Source organism: Lathyrus oleraceus, chromosome 2 (assembly GCF_024323335.1).
Source record: "Lathyrus oleraceus cultivar Zhongwan6 chromosome 2, CAAS_Psat_ZW6_1.0, whole genome shotgun sequence".
Taxonomy (NCBI): Eukaryota; Viridiplantae; Streptophyta; class Magnoliopsida; order Fabales; family Fabaceae; genus Lathyrus; species Lathyrus oleraceus.
The window spans coordinates 490,525,759-490,543,476 of NC_066580.1; the positions used below are offsets into that span (position 1 = coordinate 490,525,759).

At 32.0% G+C, this 17,718-nt stretch overlaps 1 protein-coding gene across 5 annotated transcripts; it reads left to right on the forward strand.

Moving 5' to 3' along the window:
* Positions 1-3,240: 3,240 nt before the first annotated feature.
* On the forward strand, positions 3,241-7,123 carry LOC127120902 (histone acetyltransferase MCC1). Of its 5 annotated transcripts, none has more exons than XM_051051497.1 (6): positions 3,292-3,462; positions 3,621-3,833; positions 3,917-4,061; positions 6,250-6,349; positions 6,437-6,665; positions 6,755-7,123. In XM_051051497.1, the coding sequence occupies exons 2-6, from the start codon at positions 3,697-3,699 to the stop codon at positions 6,945-6,947; spliced, it is 804 nt and encodes a 267-aa protein (XP_050907454.1). In that variant the 5' UTR covers positions 3,292-3,462; positions 3,621-3,696; the 3' UTR covers positions 6,948-7,123. The 5 variants fall into 5 exon arrangements, with proteins under 5 accessions (XP_050907452.1, XP_050907453.1, XP_050907450.1 ...); XM_051051498.1 differs by having other exon boundaries at positions 3,296-3,508; XM_051051495.1 differs by having other exon boundaries at positions 3,241-3,401; positions 6,250-6,665.
* The last annotated feature ends 10,595 nt before the right edge of the window (positions 7,124-17,718 follow it).

Sequence of the window (17,718 nt, forward strand, 5' to 3'; positions counted from 1 at the left end):
TGAAAGAGATATATCATCTACCACCGGTTATTGGGCAGGGAGATAATATACTCTGACAAAGGGACATTCGTTACCGATTAGGGTAAACATATCAAGGATGACTCGCTGAGGAAAATAAGGAAAATTCATTACGGGTTATTGGGTAAGAATAACTTAATGGGGAAGAAGAAACTAAATAGGAATTACAACTACCTTTTTACAAGGCAAAATACCAAAAAGAGAATATTTGTCACTGGTTAAAGTGAATATATCAAGGATAAACTCCAGGAAGAATATTCGTCATTGGTTAAGATGAACTTATCAAGGATAGACTGCCGGGGAGAATCACCAACTACCGGTTAGGGCAGCTTAACAAAGGTGATCGACCACAAAAACATAGGATTTATATCTACCGGTTACTGGGTAGAATACCGAACAAGAAGGATATCCGTCACCGGTTAAAATGAACATATCAAGGATAAACCACCAAAAAACAATAGGATTTACAACTACCGGTTACTGGGTAGAAGCCCAAAAAGAGGATATTTGTCACCGGTTAAGATGAACATATCAAGGATAGACTCAGAGGGGAAAATAGGATTTATATCTATCATTTACTGGGCATAATACCAGACAAGAGAAAATTTGTCACCAGTTAAAGTGAATATATCAAGGATAAACTCTCTGGAGAAAGAAGGATTTACAACTACCTTTTTACTGGATAGAAGACCAAACAGGAAAAATATCTGTCACCGGTTAGAGTGAATATATCAAGGATAAACTTGTTGGGGAAATGAGAAAACGAATCCGCTGGAGAAATCAAAGAAGTAAATTACCTTTTACCAAGAACAAGAAAGAAACAGTCAAACAAGACTCAACCCAATGAGCATATAGCTCAAGGGAAGTGGTTCGATCCAGATAATGAACTAGGGAGGAAACTGAAATAATAATCATCCACGAGGAAATAACTCAGTGAGGAAGAAGAAAGGATAAACTCTTTCTGCTTAAGGGGCTGACACTCCACAATTGAAGGAGGACAAACACACCAAATCTGCATGGGGAAAAATATCACCAAAGCAGGGGGATCAGGAAAAAGGTCAATGGGACAAGATGCATAATGAAAGATCTTATGTCATATTTATGCATGAATATGTATATGATTATGCGAACAAGCACAAAGGATTAACACTCCATACCTCAGATTCCCTTTAATATACCTCAGTATCCTGACAACAACTTGGTAATGTGACCACTTTGGTTTGTTGATAAACCTACTCGTCATTCCAACCCCATAATAGATGACAAACATGGTGTTACACAAATACCTTAATGATACAATCAACTGTTTAAAAGTTGTAGCATCTACATCATCATCCTAAGCATCAGAATCCAGCTTATGATTAGTCTTAGCAGGTGTTATTGTAGTCTTGTAATTTGTTAGCTTGAATCTCTTCAGAAGTTCAGGTTCATACTTCATATGATACAAAATGATACCCGTCTCAAAGTACAAAATCTCCATTCCTAGAAAATATACCATATTTCCCAAATTAGTCATCTTAAACTCATTCATCGGCACCTTCTTGAACTTCATTATCTCATTTGAACAGCTTCTTGTCAGTAATATGTCATCAACATAAAGACATACTAGAATCATATTGCCCTCAAAAGTATGTTGAACATAAACACCATGATCAATCCCAGACTTTATGAATCCTTTGAGCTTGAAAAATGAATCAATTTTCAGATTTCAAGCTCTAGGAGTTTGTTCCTATCCATACAATGCTTTATGTAACGTGTACACCATCACTTCCTAATTCTTTTTCATAAATCCCGGAGGTTGTGTCATGTATACCTCTTCTTGCAATGGACCGTTCAAAAATGCAGATTTCACATCCAGATGGATCAAAGACCAATTCCAATTTGCAATTATAACAATCACCAGTCTAATTGTTTCATGTCTAGCTACATGCATAAACACTTCAAAGTAATTTAACCCGCATTTATGTAAAAATCCTCTTGCTACTAACCTTGCTTTGTGTTTTCCAATTGATCCATCTGGATTCAGTTTCACCTTGAAAACCCATCTGACGCTGATGACTTTCTTGTTCTTTGAAAGCTTAGTCAACTCCCAAGTTTTATTTCTTTTTGTAGCCTCAAGTTCTTCTTCTACGACCTTCAAACACACTTTCTTCTTGATCGCTTCTTCAATACTAAATGGTTCAGAATCTACTAACATGACACACTGAATGACTTCTCCCCCAGAGTCTATCTAAGTGTCTTATAACATGTCAAACTCTGCAAATGTCCTTGGTGTTTGTCTGATTCTTTGTGGTCGCTGAACTTGTTCAGAATCTTCTTTAGATGATGGAACAATATCAGATGATTGACCACCTCTATAAGTTAGACCACCTTCATAAATTGGACCACCGTCAGAAACTCCACCTTCAAAAGTCTTGACCACCTGAGTCTGGATCATCATCAGAATTTGGATTAGTATCAGATTCACCTTCAGAGTCAGACTTTTCTTTAGAGTCATCTTCAAAATCATCTTTTGATTCTAACTTATCTTCAGAACCTTCAGATTCTGAAGTATCTTCAGAAGTTTCAGAAGTTAACTCATGTGTTGGCACTACACCAGAGTTGGATTGAGACTTACTTCAATCCCACACTTCTGATTCCTTCACAATGACGTATTTGTTGACTTCAACATTATTAATGACCGGATAATAAAGCTTATACACACATATGATTTTGCAAAATTTTAAGAAATAATTATTTTTTTAAAATTACGATAATTCATTATTAATTCTATCAATTTTAACAAATTTAAGTGATTCATTCTTTCTACTTTAAAGTTAATAGTTGTACCTAGTATTCCAATTTTTATGATAAGAAAATAAATAGGTAGAAAAAATAACCTCCAATAAAGAGTTGAATAAATTACAATTTTACACCATGATCAAATCATATTTTATTATATAAATATTTTAAAATATTAATAAATATAGAGATTAATTACTATGTCAATGTAAAAAGTTTTACACCGTCGATTCATCACCATCATCCGTTTGTATTACTTTCTAGATTTTTAAAATAAAAGTCAAATTTCTTTTAATATCCAACGTCTATGATTAACTGACAGTATAAGTGTATTTCAATTAAACTCATAAATATAATAGAATTAACTTGTTTACTCAAAATGAAAACTTGGAAATAAAGTATGGGATAATTAACATCAAATAAAAATATTAAAAGATATAAGAAGCAAGATAATTAATTTTTTTAAGAAAAAGCTAAAAAAAACAAATAATAATCTATCAGAGAATCAAAAAGGGTTAAGTTGAATTTGATAGATAAATTGTTTTCGTTACTAGTTGGCGTGAATCTGTGATCCAAGCGAGCATCGCCGAATCGTAATTGTGGTACACCCATAACGTGTTTGTTAAAATTACTCAATCAATTCGATTATCATTTCATTTCTCTGTAGGTTTTCTACCTTTAATCCCTAATTCCCATTCACAATTCTTAGGTTTAATGCTTATTTTTTTATTCTTCATGAATTCATCTATTTCTATCTAAAGATTTGCAAATATTTGTTTGTTTTCTTATTCATTTCTGTGTTTATTCTGAAATTGTTGCAGTTATAGCAATTATCAAACTGTGTAAATAAATGTTACTGGTTGCTGCTGCTTGGTTTTTCCAAGTATATCATCATATATGTGCTGGGAATTAAGTGGAAAGTACTCCATGGTAAAGCCGAAAGGGTCTAATCAGTCTAAAATATGCTATAGGCCTATTCGACCTTCTGATCTTGACGTATTAGAGCGTATCCATGGTCGATTATTTCCCATCAGGTGAGATCATGCTGTGGTTGTTCCATTGGCTTCAATTATGAGTTTTGAACTTGTGTTTGGTTAAAGATTTTTATGCATCTCAGGTATGAATCTACTTTTTTTCAAGATGTGGTCAATGGACGGGATATTGTATCGTGGGGAGCAGTTGATCTTAGTCGACCGAATGGCCAAAGTGACGAACTCATTGGATTTGTAACAGCACGGATTGTTCTTGCAAAAGAAAGTGAGGTTGACCCCCTTTATATATAATAACTGTATGAATTTTGAATTATCACTTGAACCGTGCTATGAAAAAGTTGTCTGTTCATCGCTGCCTGAAACTAGCACTGGAAACAGAGCATGTTCTCCTCCTACTACTCTGGGAAAGCATTTCTTTTCATGTGGAAACTGTGGCTATTTTATGTTTTTATGATTTATGATTTACTTGGTTGCTATAAAGGGATTTTTTATATAGGAAAATTTATTTGACATTGTGTTCAATCAATCTTCTTAACGCAAACAAAGTAGGTCTATGTTCAAGCCTTGACAAACTTGACGGAATGTATATTCCTAAACACCAAAGTTTGAGTCAATCAATCATTTTGACTTAAGACAACCATACATACTTAATGTAATATTTTATTCCTTAGTTTCCACAGTTTGTTTAGATGGCTTGATCATTTTATTAGTCTGACAGGAACCGAGAACTAAATGGACCATATATCCATTAGATTATAACCTAACTAAATCACCCATTTTGAGTGTGTATTTTAATATTCTTGAAGAAGCAAACAGAACAAAAATAACTATTACAGTGCACTTATGAGTAGTTGTTGTGCATTTATGATGTTAACCTATTAGAAATATATGTTGCAGTGGTGTGTAAAAAATTGCTTGTGTTTATATTGTTTGTAAGTTTGGACAGAGAATATCAGAGTACTATCAGGAGTCAATCAGTCATATAACTTTGGGTCTGGCACAGCAAGTTGTATTATGTGTAAATTCTGGGATTCAATAACATTTATCAATTCTATAAACAAAAAGGAACATTAATCAACAATTAACCAATTTGGGTTCTATAAGTTTTGATGAAACAGAGGGTTCGGGGTGGGGGTGATATTAGTAGATAGACATCAAGTGGTGACTAGAGGAAAATGTGTTGATTGATAATGCAATTAGGGGATACTAAATTACAGTGGATGCTTATTTGTTGGATTTTGGGACTGAGGTGTAGATGTGATACTTTGAATTGCATCACTAGTAGCATTGGAAAGGTATGCATGAATTGTATAGAGATGTCGATGGATTTCAATCATGGTGAACAGAAGGTGAAATTACAGAGGAAAACAACAGTGGGGAAGTTAAGTAAGAAGGGGAGGGGGAATCCAGACTTGAAATAACTGCTTTCAATTGTATTTTGGAGGACTCAACTATTCTTAGGGTAATAGACAGAAAAAGGAACAAAACAGTCAACTTAGTCTTTGTCTACAAAAGGAGTTGAATATGTTTTTGGAGGATTATGCAGTGGTTTTCATGGAGTTGGAATTTGGAAGGGCTTCCTTCTCGTGGGGATGTGGTTCATTTAATCACATTGCAGCATGGGGCTGGTCTAGTGAATGTATGATCTTATAGGCATCCTCAACATCACAAAAATGAAATAGGGGAACAGTTGAATCAATTCTCCTACAAGATATGATTCTGTCCAATTTTGGTGCATTCTCCTCTATGTATTATTAGTTAAGAAAAAAGATTCTTCATGGAGAATTTGTATCTATTGTAAAGCTATAAATAAGGGTCCATAATGGGATAACTGGATAAGTACCCCTTAGTTGAGTGTCAATTGATGAGCTACATGATGCTGTATATTATTCTAAATTGGATCACAGGTCAGATTATCATTAGATTCAGGATAATGTGGAGTAATCTATCTTGATGAGTCTATGTCCTACATTCTGATTGGAAGGCAAGGTGGCAACCTAGAGTTAACTGGACCAGAGAATGATCCATTGATCCATCAACCTACAATCCATCCCGCCCTTTTGGAATGTGTATTCTACAAGGAAAAAGTGACTGAAATATCTATCATAATAGCAGTTATGAGTAGTTATGCATTAGGAATACATGTCCTAATGGTGCTTGAAAGTAGTTGTATGTGTTGATAGTTACTGCATTTATGGTAGTTACAGGCAGTTACATACTAGCTTATTAGTAATATACATTGTAGTAGTGTGTAAAATATAGGCTTTCTTAGTATTTTGTTGGATAGGGAATGCTCTATGTTGGAGTCACGACTCTGGGGCATTTTTTCATTGTCTTGTGTGTGAATTGTGCGATGTAATAACATTAGTCACCAATCTATCCGTTGGTGTTAGTCTTTAGGTGCTAAACTTGATTTATTGTCTTACTCAAATTTTTTCCATGAATATTGTTCTTGTAGATAGTAGATTTGCTTGGATATGACTCTGCCAAATCTGATCAGACCTTAGTGTATGTTCTAACACTGGGAGTAGTGGAAGCATATAGGAGCCTTGGAATAGGTATTATTAGTCGTTTGTTTTGTACTTTAATTTTGTTGAAATCCTCCAGTAATATAATTGATAATCTAATATGCGCCTCATCACCAGCTTCTTCTCTGATTCGGGAGGTCGTAAAATATGCTTCAAGCATTCCCACATGCCGAGCAGTTTACTTGCACGTAATTTCTTTCAATATCTCAGCAATCAATTTGTACAAGAAAATGTCTTTCAAGTGTGTTAGAAGGCTGCAGGGATTTTATTTCATCACTGGCCAACACTATGATTCATTTTTATTCGTGCACTACGTAAATGGGGGACGGTCTCCTTGTTCGCCATTGTAAGTCCAATATTTTCGGACTGATCCTACATGTTTTGTTTAAAATGAATAGATTGTGATAGAATTTTAATTTCCATTTCACATTTCAGAGAGCTTCTCTCTGCAATAATAAGCTATATGAAGAGCGGCATTAAGGCAGTGGCTGCGAAGCTGTGCAAGAACGAAGTTAGGAAGATCTCAAGGTGGGAAAAGTGTAAAGAAAGTCATTCTCTTGTCTCACTTTCAACAATACCCAACAAAAGAAACATGGCTGTCGAGTGTACTGGTTGTGAGTTTGTGTAATTTTTTCTTGTTAGTTTTATGTTTCCTATATTACTCAACCTCACTTATAATTCTCTCTAGAAAGGTGCCAAAATTATAGTACTTGTTCTGTCAGAATAAATGCAATCCTGAGATGAAACCAAAAATGTAGGCCATACATATATATAATGTAAAAAGTGTTTCAACAAATTCTTTTAGACCATGGGTTGGCTCCTATTCTTTTAGAAGATACACTGATAATCAAGCGCGTGCAATAAGAACTTGTGATTCTGTTGACTGTTATTGGATTTGGCAGATAGTGTTGGATTAACAAAAGTTTATGTGTTTGGTTCAGCGATGACCAGATTTGATTATGAGTGAATTAATTACTTGATTTTGTAGAATTGATTATGGTTAATAGTGAGCTGAATATAAATTGACTTATGCTTAAATACATTTATGTAAAAATAGGTTGAATAACAAATTTTAGAGTAAAAGTCACTTTTAAACTCAAAAATTACAAATTATAGCTTAAGCTAAAATCAATTATGTCACTTCTAAAATTGTTTTTGGATACTACAAAATACAGTCTTGAATTGATTTTGAACATAATTTATTTATTGATTTTGAACAGACTTTATTTTAGTTAAGAGTGACTTTAAAATAAATTGATTTATGTTCTAGTTATGCATTCCATTTGCCCGACGTGTGTTGTATCTGAAGCCAATCCAGCACATAATTCCATATTTGATTCATACTTGAGCATACAAACATAAATGTTGTAGAGTTTATGGCTGAGTGCATAAACAACACCCAGCATTGTTTCTGGCTGAGTGCATAAACAACACCTAGCATTGTTTCTGGCTGAGTGCATAAACAACACCCAGCATTGTTTCTGGCTGAGTGCATAAACAACACCTAGCATTGTTTCTGGCTGAGTGCATAAACAACACCTAGAGAATCCAAATCGTTGCAATCTCTCCTTTGTAGCCAGTCTGTCATGATAAGCAAGCCAAGTTACAAAGTTGGCTCTAGGTCTAGCCACATTGCCATAAAAAATCTTTCCTCGTGTATTATCTGACGCGCTTCCTCCAGGGTATGATAAACTGTTTTTGTTTTGAATTTAGTACCAGTTTGTATGGTTTGCCACATTTTTAGTTGTTGCACCACAAGTCTTTGCCTAAGGAACACCTTTAAAATCCAATAGCACATACTTTTAACCGGAATGTCATAAGATTATCATGCTTTATATAGTAACTATGGATCCATTTGATCCAAAGGATGTATGCTTTCCTACTTAAATTCTAAAGAAGCTTTATCATATTTGTTTGATTCCACTCATTTAGAGAAATTAGGTTCGGATCTCCTTGCTTCTTGGGTGAGCACACTTGCTTCCATGCTACAGGGGACTTTCTCTTAATTTCTTCACCATTCGTCCATAGAAAGGACCTACAAATTGCTTCAATTTTCGGGATCACATGTTTTGGCGGGATACTTTGCATCCAGTAGTTAGTACTTGCAAATATTACACTTCTAATTAGATGTATTATGTCAGTAAAGCTGAGTAACCTAACACTCCAATGTATTTTATCTACCATGATCATACATTGTTGTACGAGAGTTTCTTGCTGGTTAGAGAGACTCCTAAGTATCTGAAAGGAAAACGTCCTTCATTAAAGGAGGTAATGGCATGTATCTCTTCCTTGATTCTATCTGCTACACTTCCATAGTATATTTTACATTTAGCTGAATTAAATGTGAGACATGTAGATTTAGAAAAATCAGTAAACACATTCATGACAAGCTCAACTGACTTATTATCTCCCCTAGAGAACAACAACAAATCATCTGCAAAACTCAGGTTAACAATGTGGAGTTTTTCCCATTTATAGTGATAATTAAAGTCAAGCTCTCCTTTGATTTTTTGCAGATATCTCTGTAGGTACTCCATAACAATCACAAATAACAGGGGGGAAGGGGACCCCCTGTCTTAGGCCCCTCTTAGCTTTCAAAATTTTGGTGTGTTCTCCATTGATACTAAATTTGTATGATATTGTAGTCACTGTAAGCATAATCCATCTTATATTTTTTTTGGGGAAATCCCAACTCTTTCAAAATAGTTTCCAAAGCAATCCACTCAACAATGTCATATGCCTTTTGTGGATCCATTTGCAACATACAACTTGGTGCCCCCCTTTTCTTGTATATCCTCTAATAAGCTCATAAGAAATAAGTAAGTGGTCTTGAATATGCTGTCCTGCTACAAAGTTGCCTGGCTTTGATGAATGATGATGCTCAAAACCTTCTCCAATATAGTGGTCATTATCTTGGATATTACTTTGTATATGGTGGTGCAGCAGAAGATTGGTCTATATTCTTTGATAGTCTTAACTACAGAGGTTTTAGGTATCAGAATGACAAAGGTCCTTTTAACGACCTTGTACATTCTTTCTTCCTCAAAGAATTCCAAGACAACAACTATGAAGTATTTTTTCACTATATCCAAGTAGACATGAAGAACTTTGCACCATATACATCCATACCACGAGCTTTCAAGTCCCCTGTATCTTTTAATGCTTGCCCAATTTCTGTCTCAATTAGAAGATTTATTAGGAAGTTACATTCCTCTTGTGTTAGCTAATTCCCTTTTCTGATAGCCACAATGTCTATCATCTCAATTCTCTTAGTTGCAGTTCCCATAAATTTACCATAGAACTGCATCACTTCCTGCTCAATGTCCTCTTGCTTAGTAAGCAATATACCATCATCTTTGGTTAGTGAATGATTCTAGTCTTCTGTTTAGATTTCAGTAATGCATGGAAATAGGCATTATTACCATCTCTAAATCTGAGCCAGACTATATTTTCCTTCTGCATATGAACATTATTCTCTAAGGCATTCCACTCAATAACCTCTTATGTACAGGTTTTCACTATTTCAATTTTCTAGCATCCATTATATCTTGCATCAGTGAGTGTTATGCCTCCATAAGATCATTTCTCACATCCTCTAGTTGCTTCTAAATGCTACCTATAGATTTACTCAGCCTTCTTATAGCTGGTTGTAGTCTTTGCAGTTTTTTCCAAAGCACAAGCATAGCCCCACCTGCCATAAGGATCCTCAAATTGTTAGCTACTGCTTCTGAAAACCCATCCACAACTACAAAATTGTTAAGGAATTTAAAGTAGTTCCTTTTAGGTGGTCTTTGGTCCTTTTTTTCCACCCATAACAAAATTGTGACATCGTACTTGTGGAGTAGTTTGATGCTTGGAGGTATTCTCTGTCATGACACTTTTCCCTTTGTCCTTCAAGCTTTTACCTACCTTTGTCCAATTTTCACTTTCAGTTTCCTTCTTAGGTGTTATACTTAGAGTATCAACTTCCTCATATTAGATTGTCGTTTTTTTTCCAGGTTTGGCCTTCTATTGTTTAGTAATAATGGGTTTCTTTTGTGGCTCCATCTGAGTTTTGCATTGATGCCCTATTTTCTGACATGTATCACATAAAAGAGGCTTCCATTCATGCTCTACATGTTGCTTAATTCGTCAGGTAATGTACGCAACGTATCTCTTTTCAAGCAAAAGTCAGGTTGCTATTCTTTCAAAAACATGGGCCTATTATGAATGGTGTATGGACCTTTCATAAGTACAATATCTATATTCTTGAATGAAAGAAATTTCACCAGAAAATATCCCTCCTTATTGTAAAACATTTCAAACAATTGGTCAAAGTCCCAATATCTAATTATATAATTTTTAACAACATTCATACTTAATTCACCTCCTAACACATTTATAATTAATGCGGATTCCGAAAAATTTACCTCTACGTCGGTGTCTTCTATTTTAATTTCAATTTCCCTTGACGCTGATAATATCCACCCAAAGCTTCTCCGACTTTAGTGGAGATGTTCACTAATACAAATAATACATTTCATGACAATGATTTCACATCGTGTATTGAAAAACTGAGGTATAATTCTTGGACACACCCTATTTTTTAAATAAAAAATACAATATATTTCGTCGATTATTTGGAAAATCAAAGGGGTAAACCTATTCAGTGTACATGCTTTGAATCTCATCAGACTCAACTTATGTTTTTATCTCATTAAAAGTGGGGCATTCTTAAATATTTTATTTTTAATTTAAAAGCACGCTACTTTTCACCTCAGCTTTCTTTTCAACCAATGTGAGTTCAGTTTGTTTGACATATATAGTTTTAGCTTATAACATTCCGTTTCATTTGTCTAGAGTTCAGTTTGTTTGACATATATAGTTTTAGCTTATAGCATTCCGTTTCATTTGTCTAAACAACACAAACAGAACCCTAACGAAGAGCCCTAAACAACGAGATCCATAAACGCATATCATCTTCAATACGAAGATATCATGTGTTTAGTGCTCTCGTTTCTTCTTCAAAGATCCAAATCATTTTCTTTTACCTCTTTTTCATAGATCTGGTACGTCAAACATCACTACTAATATTGCTGTCATATTATTGTTGTTGTTGTTGTGGTGGTGGTGGTGGCGGTGTTGTTGTTGAGATACAAAATCCTAGAATTTTGTTGTTGTTGTTTATGTTGTTGTTATTGATGTTGTTTTTGTCGATGTTGTTGTTCTTGTTTTTGAGATCCTAAACCATATAGGTTGTTTATTAACGTTGTTGTTGATATTGTTATTGTTTGTTGACGTTGTTGTTCTTGATTATGTGTTTGATGTTGTTGTTGTTTTTGTCGTTGATATTGATATTAAAATTATGTTTTTTGTGACTCTTTGTGCAACTCTCATCTTGTTCCGTCTAGTTAAGTTTATTATATCTAATGTCGATTGTTTGTTTCACTAACCCCTCTTTGAACATATAACCTAGTAAATTGATTTTGGAAATAATCATATGTAGAATTATGTTGTATCTGAAAGTTATCTTACACTGATTAATAATTTTTTAGCATTTTGCAACTCATCATTCATCTCAGGTTATTATATTGTTAAATCTCTCTGATACTTCTAGTTTTCATTCAACTTTCTTCCATATTTGTTTATTTTTCAAAGCAACAAATTTTATGCTTTCAAGAATGAATTTGGAGAAAAGGAAGTGTTGGATAAAGAACTTTAAACATTAGAGAGATTTTAACTATAAAACAACGTGAAAAGAAGGATGAGTTGCAGGATGCTTCAAAATCATAATCAATATAAGTTGTTCTTCAAATATAACACATTTTTGTTCATATGACTATTTTCCTAACCAAGTTTGAGAAGTTATATGTTCAGTATAAGGTTTAGCAAAATAAGCAATCCACATTATATTTAATAAACTCAAATGTTTTAGCCCTCGATTTTATGAGACAAACGAGGTGAAAATATGGTATACTCGTTAGTCAAATTACAAAATCGAGGGGACATGTGTTTTCGCCATTTCAGAATTCCAAAAAGGTCTCCCTGGGGATCGAGCTCGTGACTTTATCACATACTCGTCGTTTTTTTTAAAATCGAGAGGTAGAGTGTGCACTTTTTATGACGCATTTTGTTACGTCGTCTCAGTAGCCGATGTTACATATCTTTCGCGTGCGAAGTTAAAATTGTTATTTGTAGTAGTGGTTGTATCTTCACATTTGTTGTTCTTTATCTTTGGATCTAAGGTTGCAAGATTTAGGATTTCTTCCTCAGCTTCATCCCCCATCTTCAATTATGTTTCCTCATTTGAAATCTCCATTTTACATGTAGTAGTTTCCATTTGGTTAGAGCTTTCTACTTGATCCATCTGATCACAACGACGTTTCGATGGTGAAGATACCTTTTTACTCGGCCACCCTGGTCCTCGTTTCTCCATAGGTTGCAAAAACCATTAATTTTTATAATTTTAATAATAATAATAATTATTATTATTATTATTATTATTATTATTCAAATTAATAAAAATGATTATTGTATTTATCCTTATTCATTTATCAATTGTTATTTATTTTTGCCCATTTACTTATTACTGTATTTATTTTAATTTATTTATATATTGTGTGTATAAAAATTGTAATTGAATTTTCATTATATACTTTTTATAATATAATCAACTTAAATTATATATATGTTTTCAAAAAAAAAATTAACTTATAATTAAGAATTTTTTTTTGTAGAAACTTATAATGATAAAATCTTTTTTTTTAAAATTTCATATCATTTAAATAATAATAATTACATTTTAAAAATAGTACATAAATGCATTTAAGTTTGTAATATCAACTAGTAAAGGACCCGTGCGTTCGCACGGGTCGCGCAAGTGCAATAATTTATTTAAAAAAAATTAAAATATAATATATTTTTTTGTTTATATATATATATATATATATATATATATATATATATATATATATATATATATATATATATATATATATATATATATATATATAGTTGGATTAACGTAGACAAATTTATTGCATAAGAGTTTTTTTTAATGTAATGGATGTTAAATGATCAATAAATGGGTTCAAAAAATTTCCACAAATAACTTTTTCCAGTTTGGGACATAATAAAGTAAAACATTATTAATTTATAGTAATATAATTTGCTTAATTTTTTTGTATACTATATTAAGGAAATAATCAAAAAATATAATACAAAAATATTTTTACAATTTATTGATATATTGATATATAATAAACATTCCATTGTTAATGTTATGAATAAACATTCCATTTATGATTGAGATTTTGGACATAAGAAATAAAAATATATTTATTTAGTAATGGATGAAATTTTCCAATCGGTTACTAATTTGAGGTATAAAAGCGCAAATATTAACCTTCATAATAAATGATTATTTAACCAAAATACATAAACCATGTAAAAGAAATACCAGAACCTCATTTGTTTTAAAATATAGTAATGAATACTACCAAATGTTGAAATTAATTGCAATTGATACAGTAAGGTTTAATGCAACAAAAGATATTGAAACAAAAGGTTCACAATTTTAGTTAAAATTGTGAGAAATAAGTCCAGCAACAAAAATGATTTAACTTCGTACAATTCTTTGGTCCTTAAAAAACTGGGTTTATACAAAACCTGTCCGCAACCTTTTAGGAAGTGATGATTCAAAACCTGTCCGCAACCTTAAAAAACTACAATAATAACTAATTTGATTTCAGGATATTGATTTCATTTTGGAATGATAAGATTGCAACAACAATAAAATAACGGTAATATTTTTTAGTAGTATAAATAGGTAATTTATTTTATCACATTTTTCACTCACATCTAGTCTAAATTTGACCAATTTGTTTTATTTAATTTTAATTTTTTTGTGTACACATTTCATTTGAAAATGAACCTCAATCGACATAACACATGCTCCAATTTTATGCAAAATGATGGAAGTCCTCTTTGTATCCCAAATCAACAAAACACCCCATATTTTGGAAATCCACCTCTTATTCCAAATCCACACCATAATTCAAGATTTCAAAATTCTCTTTTTATCCCAAATCCATAAAATAATTCACCCATTGGAAATTACTCATATCATACATCACCTTACCCAATGAAAAACTCTCTTTTAATGTATTTTGATATATTTGAATCAATTTTTTAATTATATTTTATATAATATATATAGTGGGATTTAGTGGGGCCCATTTTCTTAGCCCACTTTAATTATTTACAATCACTTTCTTGTACAACTAAATGTATAAAGAATTGATATTCTTATTGATTTATTACAAATCATGCATAACATTAATTATCTTACGGCTGAATTATTTTAATACTCCACTGACCTAGCCAATAGAAAGGAAGCAGTGGACATAATTATTCATTTCAACCCCCAACTATATTTTGGCAAATAAATAATTTAAATATGTTGAGTTATAATACTATATATGATGACGTGAGATTGGTAAAAAGTATAGTTGCATGCTTAACTTAATCATTTCAAACAAACAATGTAGATTTTCCATTACCAATCAAAAGACAATTATGATAATTATACCTTGTTTTTTTATAAATCCTTAATTCAGTTGAATGCAAGATTCAAACATTGCTCCAACATTTTTGAACTACCTGCAATTTTAACATATGTATTAGACTTTGAAAAAAATTGTAAAAAAATGTGTTTCTATGTGTTTTCTATAATTAGTTTTGAAGGATCTCATAATAAATTTTTATGTAATTGTTTTTTTAATTTCTAACACCATTAGGCATGCTGAAACCAAATATGACATGCAATAATCTATTTATAATTTAGTTGTATACACATATTTCATAAGATGACAACGTATTTTGTTATCAATCTAAAATACTTATTAACATTTGAAGATATGATACTCATATAAATTTTGTAGTTAAAAGAACACACAAAACACAATGTTCAACATAACAACATAAGATTTTGAATAATTTCACACACATGAATTAAATACTCATTATCATCCTTTAAACCATACATGAAATATAAATGTCAATTGTAATCCCACAAAATAAACACTTCAAAAAAGTAAGAACACATCCTACAACCAAAACATATCATGTTCTTAACAACTTCATACTTAAACTCATTCTAGTGCTAAAAAGTTCATAAAATATATTTCAATATCAAATTTCCGAAAATTCTAATTAAGAAGATGGTTCTATCTTTAATTTCTTGGATGGTTTGGTGCCTGATAATTGCGTAGCGCCAGACGCTTCAAAATCAACTTCTTCACCCTTGTCAACAATTACAACATCCTTAGCCGGAGTCATTAGAATGATTGATTCTGGATCATTTTCACCCGATGCAGATAATGTTTGCTTGCAATATAAAAAATTAATTGTCAGATATAAAATGAATTATAATAATACAATATTTATCATAGAAAATTATTATGTTAACAAATGAAGATACTTACTACGGAAGTTTCCAAATTTTCTTTGTTAGGGACCAACTTTGCATATTCAGTTTTAGACTGATTCTGCACATTGAAACATCGAATATTTATTATACTTATTAAATGTTTAAATAATACATGAATTAAGTGAATATTATACGTCTTCTACTATGTAGTCATTTTCAATCTCTTTAACAAAGGCTTCATCATCACAAAGCTTCCAAACAGACGCTTGGGAAAACGTTGGCTGCACCTTAACTCTAAAAGTCATTTTCTTATTCAACAACATTTCAAGCTCATAAGGATAAACCATTGGATCATCTTCTCCATTCTAATAAAAAAAATAAAATATCAACCATGAGTGATAATCTGAACTTTACAACTCGATAAACTATTAACATTTTAACTTATGTATAACAATGTACCTCCACCATAGAGTTATGCATAAATTCAGTAGTCATTCCAAGTATAGCAGCACATTCGGAATCCCAGAATACAAATCGATATTTTGGTTCACCATTGCTAACATATATCTCAATCTTGTACCTATAGTATTTTAAACGAAGAAAATAATATGATTAATAACAAATCCATTACCAAATTTATTTGCAATTCATCTAGATTATATGTACCTTGGTATAGGCTGTTCGACTTTTTGCCCACATGAACATTCATAAGCTTTTTCAGGATTAGGTGCCTTCGAAGAACACCTTGTGCAGCCATAATAAAACCATCCATACTTTGAGACAACAAATTTCAATGTGGTTGCTACAGTAACACATAAAGTTTCCTAAAAGCAAATCAAAAATGATATTAATTTCAAAAAGCAAACAATATAATTGTAATAGTAAAGATAAATTCGGCTCTATAGTATTCAACTTACATGTTTGATTTTGCAGAACTGACTTAAGGACATACATTTCGCATTATGAACAAACCTTTCTACTGGCGAATACTGAGAACCACCAGACCAATTAGAAAGAGATTTTGCAGATTGAGTAGGCTTCTCCTTCTGTTCATTAGTAGGCAACCTATAGAAATAAGATTGTTTTTGAAATTAAAAATTATGTATAATAATCTGAATATAAATAAATAAATAAAATCCATACTTAGACATAAAATCTTGAATTTCAGGGATGTCTTCATTTATCAACAATTTGGAACCACTCCATGCATTTGACACGGTAAATTGTATAATTAATATAAAAATTATTGAACGTATAATGAAAAATACAAATCAGCTATGTATTTATAAAGTTTGATAGTGTAATACCTTGGCCATCTTTTACCATTGCATGAGTGAGCAGAATTACAATAGCTCCATTGTTTTTAGGATCATTGTAGTAAGCCAAAAATTTTGATCCATAGATTTCCCATAAATTGCAATTTATGCAATTACCCCTATTTTGCAATATAAATAAACAATATTATATGATGGGATTCAGTGATGCAAAATATATAAATTTATCAAACACATAAGTTATGAAAACAATGCGCATTACTTCAAATCTTTCAGCACAACAGAAACAACAACTTTCTTCCCCGGAGTGTTGGATTGGATATGGTTTATCTCACTAACAGCACCAATAATATCTACATTAAAGTAAGGTTCATTATTGAATGTGTTTGCAAATATATAAGTTATAATAGAATTTAAATTACCTTCCAGTCTATCGGTTTTGCATTTGCCTTGAAGTATCTCACCAAAATCTTTAAAGAAATATCCTTTAGGTGGAATATTTTGAAGTTCGATTGCCTTCATTGTGGTACCACCAAGAAACACAATTTTTTTTGAATGATCACATACCTTCCACTGAAAATCATTGTTATAGACACTGCCATTGTTTATAATGCAGGTCATATTCTCCTTAATGACCTCTTTCCATTTCAGTAAATGGTCATGACGAATAAGGACCTGAATCTGATCACCCTAACAAAATGAAAATAATCTTCTTT

Excerpts from the sequence above, each read along its gene's own strand:
- LOC127120902 (XM_051051495.1), top strand. The coding sequence starts at position 3,697 with ATGTGCTGGGAATTAAGTGGAAAGTACTCCATGGTAAAGCCGAAAGGG. Across the intron at positions 3,834-3,916 it reads GGTCGATTATTTCCCATCAG|GTATGAATCTACTTTTTTTC; the intron begins GTGAGATCATGC and ends TATGCATCTCAG. Across the intron at positions 6,666-6,754 it reads CGGTCTCCTTGTTCGCCATT|AGAGCTTCTCTCTGCAATAA; the intron begins GTAAGTCCAATA and ends TTCACATTTCAG.